The sequence below is a fragment of the Natator depressus genome, chromosome 9 (assembly GCF_965152275.1).
Source record: "Natator depressus isolate rNatDep1 chromosome 9, rNatDep2.hap1, whole genome shotgun sequence".
Classification (NCBI taxonomy): Eukaryota; Metazoa; Chordata; order Testudines; family Cheloniidae; genus Natator; species Natator depressus.
This window is the reverse complement of record NC_134242.1, coordinates 48,650,420-48,663,911: the sequence shown is the minus strand read 5'-3', so window position 1 is coordinate 48,663,911 and position 13,492 is coordinate 48,650,420. Positions and strand designations below refer to the sequence as shown.

The window sequence follows — 13,492 nt, the reverse complement described above, 5'->3', positions numbered from 1 at the left end:
CTGATATTCTATGATTCTATGATTCTCCTTCTCCCATATAGATTTCAGCCTGCAAGTCTATAAGAAGTTCGCAATATCAGATCTAATATTCCGAAAAGAGAAGCTGCAAGGCTGTTCTACTGAGTCATGCTGCTGTCAGGAGTGAAAATTGGCCAGAAAAATGCAGAGTAATTTTCATTGACCTAATGAAAGAGCACTTAATTGCAGCCAGAAAATAAGAGGGGTTTGAAGTCTCTCTCAGGAGAGGGAATCATGGGCAGGGACAGAGGGGAACTGCTGGGAGAAACACTGGGAGCATGCCAAACTTAGGAGCAAGCCTAAGCTCAGATGCATGTTGTGTTGTGGTTTAAGTTAACCAAGACAAACCCCAAGAAGGTGGTGACTTTTGGACACTAACCTAAGCCTCAACTACACTAGAGAGATCAATTGTAAAACTGACTGGGAGGGGGAAAAAAAAAAAAAAAAAATCAAATCTAGATGAGAACTGAGAATTTTTAAGGACATTTTACTAAATAAAAATACCGTAAGCATTTAAGAATACTGCATCAGTTTAAAAAAATCCTGGTTCGATGAAGTGAAAGCAACAATAAAAAATAAAAAGATAATCTATAACACGTGGAAAAAACAGGAAGTTGATAACAATGAATATAAATCAGAATTAAACAGACATTACAGGAAGTTGGTTTAGATGATCATAATGACCTCTTCTGGCCACAGACTCTATGAAAGTATCAAAAGAAAAATCTATGGCCAGCTAAGTTAAGGATAATAAAAAGATTTTAAAAAAATATATTAGGAACAAAAGGAATTGTAATAACGGTTTAGGTTCATAACTAAATGAAGAGGGTAAATTATCAATAATGATAAAGACAAGGCAGAAGCACTCAATAAATATTTCTGTTCTCCATTTTGAAATAAGCTGGATGATGTATTCATATACTAGGATGATTAAATACTTTCTATTCCAACCATAACCATAAGGAGGATGTTAAACAGCGTCTACTAAAGATAAAAAATGTAGGGTCAGCAGGACTGGATAATTTGCACTCAAGAGTTTTAAAAGAGTTGGCTGAGACACAATTTGACCCACTTGTGTTAGAAAGCTAATGACAGCCACCTCACTTGGACTAGCGTAAAAGAGCCCTAGTATGGATGCAAAAGCAAACCTTACAGTCATTCAGGATGGGTACTGTAGACACATTGAAAATCAGCATAAAACAATTAACTGCTACATACAACCAGTTGAACTCTCTAGTGTAGACCAGGACTCAGCGTGTGCCCAGGGTTGGCAGAAAAGGAGGGGGTTCTAACCTTACAAGGTCGATGACAGGGGGGAAGAGGAGCTACTCTCTTCTTGGCTGAGGAAACGTGAAGAGCATCACATATTTACCTACCTTTCTCACTGGATCACGTAAGTAACAATCAATGATTTTGTCATAGAGATGCTCCCGTTCATACATAAACTCACAAATTTGATAGCTGAAATAAAGAAAGTTTTCCATGTTAGAAAGACTCCGCTCTTTGACACCAGATAAGAAATGGAGTATAGAATGTCCATCTCACTCTCAGCTCTGAGGCAGCAGAAAACAATTACACAGCCCAGACATGAGGGGATAAATATGTAACTTATAAATAATAATATAATATGGGCATTAGAAGCATAATTCTAATTATTAATGAAGTGTCCTGTCTAAATCCTGGAGGAATATTTCCCTGCTGCCTTTATGAGTGGAAGAGATGCTGCCCCTAGAAACCTGCTCATTATCTCCAATCATTTGTGATGGAACTGAATGGCTATCCTGGGCTGTTGGTTAGAAACCAAGTCAGAAAACTGAGGATGCAGGGAAAACAGCTGTATTACAGGGATGATCAGCTGCATTTTGTTTCTGCACTGCTACTTCAGACAGGTTTGGCACCCCTCAAGTAAACCAATTACTTGGTAACAATCTGAGTTTTCCCCCTCAAAAAGTGTCTTATTGGTCAGAGAATAAAGAATTCTTTCAGGACTGTCTTCTGCCATTTTTCACAGATTCATAGATTTTAAGTCCAGAAGAGACTATTATGAACTTTTAGTCTGACCTCCTTCCTAGTCAGAGACTCTCACTCAATAATTTCTGCATCAAGTACAGAACCTTCTAGCTGAGCAAGTGCAGATCTTTTAGGAAGAGAAGTCCAATCTTGATTAAAAACTGTAAATAATGGAGAATCCACCTCATCATTCCTGGGTAAGTTGTTCCCACGGTTAAGTACTAACACTGCTGAGAGCCCCAGGTTTTTCGCAAATCAGACCACCACAAAAACAAAACACAAGATAAAACAAAATACAATGAAAAACTCTCAGCACAGCAGTGACTCCTACCCTGTGGGCTGGGCCTCAGCTTCCCAGTCCAGGCGTTGCAACCTGCTGCACAGGGTCACAATATTACTCATGTTTGGCCTGGCTGTCTCTCCATCATCATGACAGAAGGGCAGCCAGTCCAAACCTGAGCGGCACTGCAACCCTGTGCATCAGGTCACAATGTCAGCTGTGGGAAGCCAGGCCTACCTCTGCAGGGTGAATACTGGGCAGGCTCAGTCAGCAAACTCCTGCCTGGGGACAGGACCCAGCACCCCCATGTGGACAAAATGGATAAAATTAAACACAAAATTCCTGAAAAATAAAATGAAAAACTATAAAAAAAAACAAAATGTCATAGGTTTCTGAGATTTGCATTGTATTTCTAGTGTGAATTTGTGTAGCTTCAACTTCAAAACAAGTTTTCAGCAAAAGTGCTCCCAAACAATGAGACACCTGTTTACAGAGCAGAAAATGCAATTTTTGGGAACCAACTTTATAAACAACAACATAGGATCCCAAGAATCAGTGGAGCCTGTGATGCTGCACCCCGTAATGCTTTATGGAAATAGGCTTATGAAAGTAAATATGACATAATTGGAATATGTTTTATGCTAGATATGCCATGTAACATATCTCTGCAAAGGTTATGATCTACTGGATATATTCATCCTATTTGTATGCATGTATCATTTTTGTATTTGAAGTTATGAATATTAGCTATGTACTTGTTTAATTTTAAGTAGCCTCAGTGAAGCAGTTGGTCAGCTTCCTGAGAAAAGACTATTCTCAGTAAGTGCCCAATCAAGAAACACTTAAGCTAACAATGAACTTGGAGACGCCAATCCACACCTGAGCTTTCCCAGTAATGTGGCCTGGCTGGTAAGGAACTCAGTCATCCATGGACATGTGACTTGCCCATGTGACTCCAAAACTCCATCTTGGAGCTGGATTCTGGATAGGAAAAAGGGGGGGGGGGGGTTTCCACCCACAAGAGAAAGTCTATTTAGGCCCCTGGGAGAGTCCTCCATTTTGTCTTCAGCTGGCTCAAGAGATATCCTTTGGGGGTGGAGAAGCTACCTGAAAGAAACTGGAACAAAGGACAGTAACCACAGGGGTGTGAGTGATTGCTGGACCCAGACTAGAAGGAGGCTAGTCTGTATAAGCAGCTTACTGGAACATCTCTGAGGGTGAGGTTTCATCTATAATCATTTTCTTACTGTATTAGGTTTAGACTTGCATGGTTTATTTTATTTTGTTTGGTAATTTACTTTGTTCTGCCTGTTATCACTTAGAACTACTTAAATCCTACTTTTTGTATTTAATAAAATCACTTTTTACTTATTAATTAACCCAGAGTATGTATTAATACCTGGGGGAGGGGGGCAAACAGCTGTGCATCTCTCTCCATTAGTGTTATAGAGGGCAAACAATTTATGAGTGTACCCTGTATAAGCTTTATACAGGGTAAAATGGATTTATTTGGGGTTTGGACCCCATTGGAAGCTGGGCATCTGAGTGTTGGAGACAGGAACACTTCTTAAGCTGTTTTCAGTTAAGCCTGCAGCTTTTGAGAGACATGGTTCAGACCTGGGGCTGTGGTTGTAGCAGGCAAGCGTGTCTGGCACAACCAGGCAGGGTTCTGAAGTCCCAAGCTGCCAGGGAAAACGGGCTCAGGGGTAGTCTCAGCTCATCAACTGGCAGTCCCAAGGGAGTTTCTGTGACCCAACCTGTCACAGAGCCTGTCAGTCTTCTTCTCCAACTCTCATCCATTCTTTCCCCATTTGGCTCATGATAAGCTCCACTGAATGAGGCACTGCCATGCTTCAGCTGTTCTTCCCCATCACAAGACTGTGGTCCAACCTTCATTCCACCTGCCTCCCTTCAACATGAAAGTCTTACTGTAGGATAAATGGGCAACCCAGTGATGGGTAGCAAAGGAGTGTGCTGGTTTTTATTTTCAAAATACAGCCAACTCTAGACTAAACATGTTGTCTGAGGAATGCATAGTAGAGTGTGGCATATGAAGTGCTGCTACTGTTGGTCGGCTTTCATATCTAACATTGAGTTTTGTTTCCAAAGCCAGGAAGAAATTACATAAAAACAGTGTCCAAACTGAAGCAAGCATGGTCTGTGTGCCAGGCCTCAAGCCTGCTGATGGACTCCAGTCAATATGCCTTTACAGCAGACTATGATAGAGGAACTGCACTGGTACAGCTTCCTGACTGATCTCTTCCAGACAAGGGAAGATGATCAGGAATCCATTTGGATTCCCAGAGCTATCAACTGTTTTACAATGCTCTAACCACATGGTGTCACTGATGTATTTGCAGGCCTTACCAGGGACTGACAACATTGCTTGAGTGACCTGTTCCGAGTGCTACTGAAAGGCAGAACTGAGCACTTGCTTGTCTTCATTAAACAGATGCCACCCACCTTTATATTTCCAATGCTTCTGTCCTTCCTAGTATGGGGAAAAAGAGCTCACCATGTCTGAGGTTGCGGCTTGGATGCCTATTTGTTGGCTGAACCCAAACAAGACTGAATACTTTCAGGAGGGGTAAAGTTGCCAAAGGCAATGGTGGAAATTCTCAGCACCTCTGAAAGATTGGTTTATGTCTGCTGTTTGATTTTAGGGTTGGCAACCCGAGGGCTGATCTGAATCCCCAGATACAATACAGACCCGTTTATGTGTGAATCCGCTTAATGCGCGGTAGCACCATGCCTCCCAGTGCTACCTATTTAACAAGCAAGATTTGTTAACACGCGGTACAGGAACTTGCTATGTAGCACTACATATTTGCTCACTAACTCACTGACATAGAAATCAACAGGAAGAGTGGAGCGGAAACGTTTTGTACGTCTTTACCGATATTGGTAAAGACGTATCGCGCACGCTTAGTCATTGTCATGCTAGAGAGATATATAATATATAGTAGTTATATAGTAATATATATACACTACATTAGAAAATTTTAACCGTAGGCCTAATATAATGGTAGAAGGCAAGCATCAGCGTTCCTACACTGTAGAAAAAAAGCGAGTGAATAGCAGAGAAACCCAGGCCAAAGTTTCAAAAGATATTGGGATTGCCGAATCTACTCTCCAAAGATGGCTAAAAAACTAATCTAAACTGAATGGCTTTGTACAAAATATTGATTCTGCTGTGGGGCTTAAGCGAAAACATGTGCGCTATTCAGCAAAAGCCACAATAAACAAAGCCATGTGCACGTGGTTTGCTCACGAAAGGCTGAAAGGAATGCTGCTAAGTGGGCCAATTCTTCAAGCCCAAGCAACAAATTTGGAAATTTAATGGGGGATGAATCATTCCAAGCCAGCAAGGGGTTTATAAGTCGTTTTTAAAAGCGTCATGGCTTAGCGCAGGTATTTATTTCTGGAGAAAGCCGATCAGCTAATGTATCAGCCACAAACGCGTTTCCCACCAAGTTAAAATCTATTTTACAAATGAAGACTACCACGAAGAACATGAAGAACAACTTTATAATTGTGATGGAAAAAAATGCGAGCCAGAAAGAGCAGAAAATAACGGCGTTTTTTTTCTAAGTGAATCACAGACACTTCTTTCAGCACGGCCCTCCTAACCCACGGTCCATTAACACACGGTCGTGACGGCTTGACTCCCAACATCCGTGCGTAAATGGGTCTGTACTGTACTTGTAAATTCCTTCAGGATGTGGACACCCCCCCCCCCCAGTCACCCATCATTACATTACAGTCATTACAATATGCCCTACATAGACCAGGTGAAACCTGACTATTTTACTTTCCATGATGGAATCAAATTCAAAGCTAGTCAAGTTTCACATGATTTGGGGTTCCACTCTGGAAGGTTCACACAGCTCTGCAGAAAGTACTGCTAAGAAGAACTGAAAACAATCAGGATGACATTAAATACAAATGGACTGAGAGAGATTAGATACGAACTGACAATAAGGAAATAAAAGTGAATATGTTTGGGGGAAAGAAATCCAAGCACAGCTGCAGAACAGCAGTGAGATACTTGGAATGACTACATATCTTCAGTGATGATTAGAATGGCTGAGAGGGCTACAGGAGGACTTTTAAAAACCAGGTAATATACACTGTAAAACCAAAAGAGCTTACAATTCAGCTTTTTCTGCCATAGGGATGAGACGATTCTCTTCAAATTGTACTATCCCTCCAGCTTGCAGTAGTTCTAAAAGGACCTGAAGAGATATTCAATAATTATTATTTGTTTTGTGGTAGTACTACAGCCTCAGATCAAACAAAGATTGTACCTGTCTGAAAGAGCTTGCAACCTAAAACCGAATATTACTGTTGGGTTTTAGTTTACTTTTGGTTCTCCATCAATCTGAAGGTCACATTTCCCAAGGATTTTCCTGATGGTGCTATCAAACACAAGACAAGTACAGGAAAATGGGTGACCTTCTCTGCCAGTGATACCCTAGCAACAGGGAGCAGGAGTTACGTAGGAAATTCAATGACAGAGAAAAAACCAGGTAGCCTGGATCTTCCCAATTAATTAACTTAATGTCAGAGAAGGTGATAAGACATGACCTACCAGGGAGAGGGAGAACTTGCTGCAAGGATGATAAAGGAAAATAATTAAGAGGCTACAAATTGGAAAACTAATTATTAAACAAAAGCAACTAAACTTAGGCCTTGTTTAAGTGAGACAGCTGCATTGATTTTACTTCAACTGGCTTTTAAATATTTGCATATTTTGTCCTGGTTTTAAGTGGGAACATTTTCATTTTCTCCTCCAACTCCAGCTCTCCCATAGCATCAGTTATTCTTCTACAGAGATAGGCAGGCTATACATGTCAGGAAAAAGACAACATTTAGGTACTTGTAAGACCTAGTGAGACTGAAGCATAAATAGGAATTGAAGTAAAACACCTGAGCCCAGATATCGCAGTGGTAGCAGCGTGGGGGGAATGCATTGTCCCAGCTAAACCTAGACAAATGCCATGTTAACTCCATGTGCGTCATACTTTCTGCAGGAGTCTAGATTACAAGATTCCTGATGGCCCTGGTTCATTTGGGGACAGGAGAAAGGTTCTCTCTCTTTAGGGGGCTGTTTCAGACCCCAGTAGCTGGGATCTATAGTACCCATCTCCAGGCCCTGTTATGCCACTGCTCCTCGCTGTGCCCCGCTCTGCCCTCCTTTCCCACCCCCCATCTCCCAATGAAAGCTTCCATTTTGGTACATTAGCTCCAATACAGCCTGCGGTCACTCATTCTCTGTCTTCTGACCAGGTTAACCCTCCTCTAGAGATTGGTAATTCCTAGCACTTCTTTTTTTGATCAGTTTGTCTCTTACACATAGTGAAATACACCTCTAAAGATTGCTACCTGCTGTCTCTCTGAGTGTCGGGAATCGTCATCAGGGCTGCATAGAAATTCAAGGACCTGGTCAAGGAGAAAGATGACTATTTTCATTATATATTAAAAAAACAGTGAGGAGTCCTTGTAGCACCTTAGAGACTAACGAACGTATTTGGGCATAAGCTTTCATGGGCTAAAACCCACTTCATCAGATGCATGGAGTGAAAAATACAGAAAGCAGTATACACACACACAGCACATGAAAAGATGGGAGTTGCCTTACCAAGTTTGGGGGGGGAGGGGGTCAGTGCTAACAAGGCCAATTCAATTAAGGTGGAAGTAGCCTATTCTCAACAGTTGACAAGTAGGGGTGAATATCAAGAGAGGGAAAATTACTTTTGTAGTGCTAATGAGGCCAATCCAATGAAGGTGGACGTTGGCCGTTTCCAACAGTTGATGAGAAGGTGAGAGTATCAGCAGAGGGAAAATTACTTTTTATAGTGACCCATTCACTTTCAGATGTTTGTGGAGCCTTACTCTAAGGCTCTGAGGCCTTTTATTAAATACGCTATTATCCATTAGTATAACCCCACCAAATCAGGCTATAGACTTGCCTGCTCTAGGGTTTGTATGCACTGGTACACCAATTGGTGCAAACCCCTAGTAAGGTACAGCATACCCTGGTTTCAGACTGTACAGAAACATGCTGTGTATTAAACCATTCTTTATACAAATCCATATACATTATACTTAATTGATACATCCTTAAATCAGGTAATCTGTTGAGCCCTTTATTCTGGCATCCCACAGTTAGTGGCATGACTATACTGTTCTCAGGGAGAGGGTTGCAGCCAGTGTCAAAAGATTAACATTTTGGTTCTCTCCTTCCCAACACCCGCACTTTCCCCAAACACACAAAATCTATAGGAAACAGATGGAAGCCTGCCTTTCCATGGCAAGGAAAGACTCCAGGGTCTGAGGAAAAATAAAAGTTAAAGAGACACTATAACATTGTTACTGCACACTGTCTTCACCTCAGGAGATATGTGGAGGGGTCAGAAGCAGAGGTTTCTCCCATATCTCACATAATTACATAAATTACAGCAGGCTGAAATAAGAACAAGTATTTAAAACACTGGCACTTTTGTGCTGCCTTCTCCATGTTGTTTCTGAAATCACAACCACTGAGCCCCCAACCAGTATCCCACCTACTATGTGGCAGGTAGCCCATCTTTAGTACAGCCTGAGCCTACAGTGCAATTTTCAATTTATTTGTGGAACCTGCATGTCAGAGACCTCCATATTTAGCTGAAGTTTCCTCAGTGACAATGGAACATTTACCTGGTCAAAAAGCGTCCTGTTTACAAACAGCGTATTGTTGGGTTTAGCAAGCTGCCGGGCAAGAAAGGTAAAAAGACAGCCAACTTGTGATGGGGTGAAATCAGAATTTTCCACCATAACCTTGTGAACGAGAGAAAAAACAAACATGATTTATCCATTATGCAATCACCTTTGAAACACACAAAACAAGACGCCACAGCATGACACACTAGAAGTTACACTAGCTGTACCAGAGTGAACTCTGAGGTGTTTAGAGAGCAGCACAGCATCTTACAGGCTTTCCAAGTTGTGGCATCACAACTCTGCTTAGTGATCAAGCCTGCTACTTCCTTACGTGCCCATTCAACATAATGTACTTCTGTCGTGAAGACTGTGAATGAAACTAACAGTCACGCTGTGGGGTATTCGTTCCTGCATGGTTTTAAAAAGTAGCTTTGGCTCCCATTTCAGATTAGCTCAGATGTCCCAGTTAGAAAGCAAGTGCAGTGACTAGCAGCATAAGAGAAAGCTGGAAAAAAGGCACAAGTGCCTGGAACAGAGGGAGTACAGGGGAAGCCAGGTGGGGCTGCACTTAGATACCCAAGCAACTATATGTATCTCTCTATGGCTGGGTAAGAGGATTCCTGAATTAACAAGGAAGGCATACTCAGACATGGTTACCTGAAGAGACGAAGTGTATGACTGCCTACACTCACTACTATGGTAGAGGCACCTGACTGAATGGAGACAGGGTTGTGCTTGTGCTTCCAAGGGTGTGAATTTGCACACATGCTCTGGTACTTTAAGGACTCTCAATAAAGGGGAGTCTGAACAAGCTTAGCTGTCTGGAGCCCTGGAATAAAAAGGGGATATTTGTGCCTAGACTTCACTGTCTGGGGAGGGGACTCCTACAGGAAAATCTGTGGCTATGTTCTGGGAAATAAGTTACTGAATGAACAGGAGGGTCTCATTGCCTGTGCATGTGTACAATGGGGTGCTGTTCCCAAGCATGAATGCCTGTGAAGCAGCTGAATTAAGAGGAGCAAGTTTTTAGCCATGCTCAGTATCTAAGGAGCCCCCAGGCCAAAAGTTTCCAACTTGAGTACTTAGAGCCTATAAATTGCAGCCCTTCAGGGAGACTCAAGGAGAAAAAAAATCATTTGATTATGAATTGAGAGACCGATTCTGGGGTGCAATCCAAACCAGTGAGGGGTTGTCTCACTAACTGCCCTGTAATCCTGGGTGCTTCCCAATGCTTTGCTGTTGTAGCTCCCAACCTGGTCTGCTCACAACCTGCCTGCGAGCATGCAGGTCACACCTGAATGTCTGTGCATGCACGGCTGCAGAACCTGGTCCAGCAGCTGTGATCCCAGCAGCCTGCCAATAACACATCAGTCACACACTGACTTCCACCAGCCTTGGTTACAACCAGGGAGATGACCCCAACACACTCCAGTCCTGAATTTCCCCCAAATGTCCCTCAAGTGCCCAGCCCTCTCCTGGACAGGTCCTTTGCTCCTGTAAACAGACAAAACCCACATCACAGCTTATTAATTTAACGGGGGTAAATACACTCTTTTCTTTAAGCATAGCACTGAGTTAGTTTATAGTAAAATAAAACAAATTTGTTAGCATCACTTAACCTATGTCCTATTGCTAAGTAAAAGGGAGAAAGTTAGACAGGGTTATAAGGAAGTAAAAATGAAACCTGAATCTAAAAGTTTAGAACTTAATCTAGCAAAATACAGGCTTTGCTCAACATAATCTTTGTGCAAGAAAGAAACTATTACAATAGTGCGTAGGTGTGAAATAGGGGTGTTTAGTGTCAGAGTTTCCCGAGCTGTGCTATATGATTGTTAAACTGAGGTGTTTGAATCAGCCTCACCAATACAGGAGGAAGGAGGCGTTGCCTCCCCAACTGCCTTCCACTTCTTCCTAGCAGCCCCCAAGCAGCTCTGGTGAGCCAGGAGCATTCTGCACAGCTGTTTTGCCTTTCTTGTTGCAGCTGCTCAACAGTTCCCACACTGGCTGTTTGCTGAATCAGAGAAGGGGGGGAACCAACACTGATTGCTCCATTGCCAACTTCTGTGCTGAGTTTTGGGAGTCCCAAAGAGAGCACTTAGCAAAGGATGGCTCCCCACCCTATGCAGCCACCAAGGGCAGCCCAGCAAAAGGGGCGTCTGTCTTCATGAACAAGGTCAGCTCCCAGACTACTGCACTGGGCAGCACAGCATGGGGAGGAGGTGATCAGCCCTCTGTGGAGAAAGAAGTGGTTCGGGACTATTTAGAAAAGCTGGACGAGCACAAGTCCATGGGGCCGGATGCGCTGCATCCGAGAGTGCTACAGGAGTTGGCGGATGTGATTGCAGAGCCATTGGCCATTATCTTTGAAACTCATGGCGAGCGGGGAAGGTCCCAGACGACTGGAAAAAGGCTAATGTAGTGCCCATCTTTAAAAAAAGGAGGAGGAGGATCCGGGGAACTACAGGCCAGTCAGCCTCACCTCAGTCCCTGGAAAAATCATGGAGCAGGTCCTCATGGAATCAATTCTGAAGCACTTAAGAGGAGAGGAAAGTGATCAGGAACAGTCAGCATGGATTCACCAAGGGCAAGTCATGCCTGACTAATCTAATTGCCTTCTATGATGAGATAACTGTCTCTGTGGATGAGGGGAAAGCAGTGGACGTGTTATTCCTTGACTTTAGCAAAGCTTTTGATATGGTCTCCCACAGTATTCTTGATTAGGGGGCTGGAACACATGGATTTATGAGGAGAGGTTGAGGGAACTGGGATTATTTAGTCTGAGGAAGAGAAGAATGAGGGGGGATTTGATAGCTGCTTTCAACTACCTGAAAGGGGGTTCCAAAGAGGACGGATCTAGACTGTTCTCAGTGGTAGCAGATGACAGAACGAGGAGTTATGGTCTCAAGTTGCAGTGGGGAAGGTTTAGGTTGGATATTAGGAAAAACTTTTTCACTAGAAGGGTGGTGAAGCACTGGAATGCATTACCTAGGGAGGTGTGGAATCTCCTTCCTTGGAAGTTTTTAAGGTCAGGCTTGACAAAGCCCTGGCTGGGATGATTTAGTTGGGGATTGGTCCTGCTTTGAGCAGGGGGTTGGACTAGATGACCTCCTGAGGTCCCTTCCAACCCTGATATTCTATGATTCTCTAAGAGGAGAAGCTGAGAAACAACAAGTCTTAGGGCTAACATATGCCAGTTGGCAATGGTCCTCCAGGGACCATATGCCAGCCAAGGACAGCCAGAGGGCAGCACGCAGCACCCCCTGCCCCTCCATACCTCTGCGCAGGAGGAAGGTATGTGAGCTATACCTGCTCCATGCTTACTGGGGATAAGGGAACTTGTTCCTTGTGTGTCACCTGAGCAACACAAATGGAGCAGAACACGGAAGAGAACATGTGTCAAAGATTCATGAGGAAGTCAGTTGATTCTTGATTGAATCTTTGTGTCTGAGTTAGGGCAACAGGCAATTCTCTCACACTGTGGGAGGCCCCTTGACCTTGATGAAATGTATTTTGCTTTCAGGCTGAACACCACTGCCCTATATTAAAAGAAAGGTTGCCTGGGCATGTTCGATTGTTTGGGGGAGCTCTGAATGACAGAAGGAGCTTATGCCTACTCACATCTCTCTCTGGCCCCAAAAGACAACAGAGAGCCACCCTGACGCTCCTGAATGGGGATTCTTGCCCCTGCTTGAGTAGGAATGCACAGATGAATAATGGGGGGGTGACTATGCCTATGCTTGGGTGTCTGGACTCAACTGTGCTCAAGCTTTGGTGCCTGGGAGAAAACACTGGATGAAGCAGGAGAGACTATCTTAATGCTAAAGTGAGTGAAGAACCCAGGATAAAGGATCAGTCCATAAAGGTCATCTTAACCACTGTTAGGTAGATAGAGGCCAGTAATGATGTTAATCATGGAACAGCACCAGTTATGTTTCAAGGGTAAACCCATATCATCTCCTTTTCCTTATGTTTCATTATCTATAAAAGGATTTGTGGAGGTTCCTGTATGAAATAAAATAACTAAAATATTCCTCTAGTCAAATAAACTAGATCACTAAAAGGGACCTTTCCTCTTTCACAAATTCACAAGGAATCTGTGCTAGTTGTTTCTCAAGTTGAGGACTCATGTTATGTAAAACATAAAAAAAGCTTTTGTTTGCTGAACCTGAGTTAGTATTAATAAATACTTATCAGTATCACCTCTGCAACAGATTTTCCACCTACACTCTGGATGCGATCATGGTCTCTAAAAATGTTATCACTAATGCACTGGCAGCAGATACATTCAAAAGAAAAAGGTCAATAAAAATTCAAACAACAAAAAACACATTTGCTATTGTCTGCCTGTCCACAGCTGGTAGCTACATTGTTCTGAACTCACCAGTGCAGCACAGGAGCAACAGCTTGCAAGGCAGTGCAAACATTGGCCTGTACCCACTAAAGCACAGAAGCCGCCCACTGTAGTTAGTAGGAGGGGAGGAT

The 13,492-nt window shown here is 43.0% G+C and overlaps 1 protein-coding gene across 1 annotated transcript in view; it reads right to left on the bottom strand.

Annotated features, from left to right (window-relative positions):
* Window positions 1-13,492, bottom strand: part of VPS8 (VPS8 subunit of CORVET complex) — a 232,485-nt gene that overhangs the window by 99,482 nt on the left and 119,511 nt on the right. The window contains exons 28-31 of the mRNA XM_074964097.1: window positions 9,008-9,127; window positions 7,694-7,750; window positions 6,461-6,543; window positions 1,395-1,479 (exon numbers count right to left, since the gene is read on the bottom strand). Coding sequence (XP_074820198.1) covers window positions 1,395-1,479; window positions 6,461-6,543; window positions 7,694-7,750; window positions 9,008-9,127 — 345 coding nt within the window. The remainder of the gene's footprint in view (window positions 1-1,394; window positions 1,480-6,460; window positions 6,544-7,693; window positions 7,751-9,007; window positions 9,128-13,492) is intronic.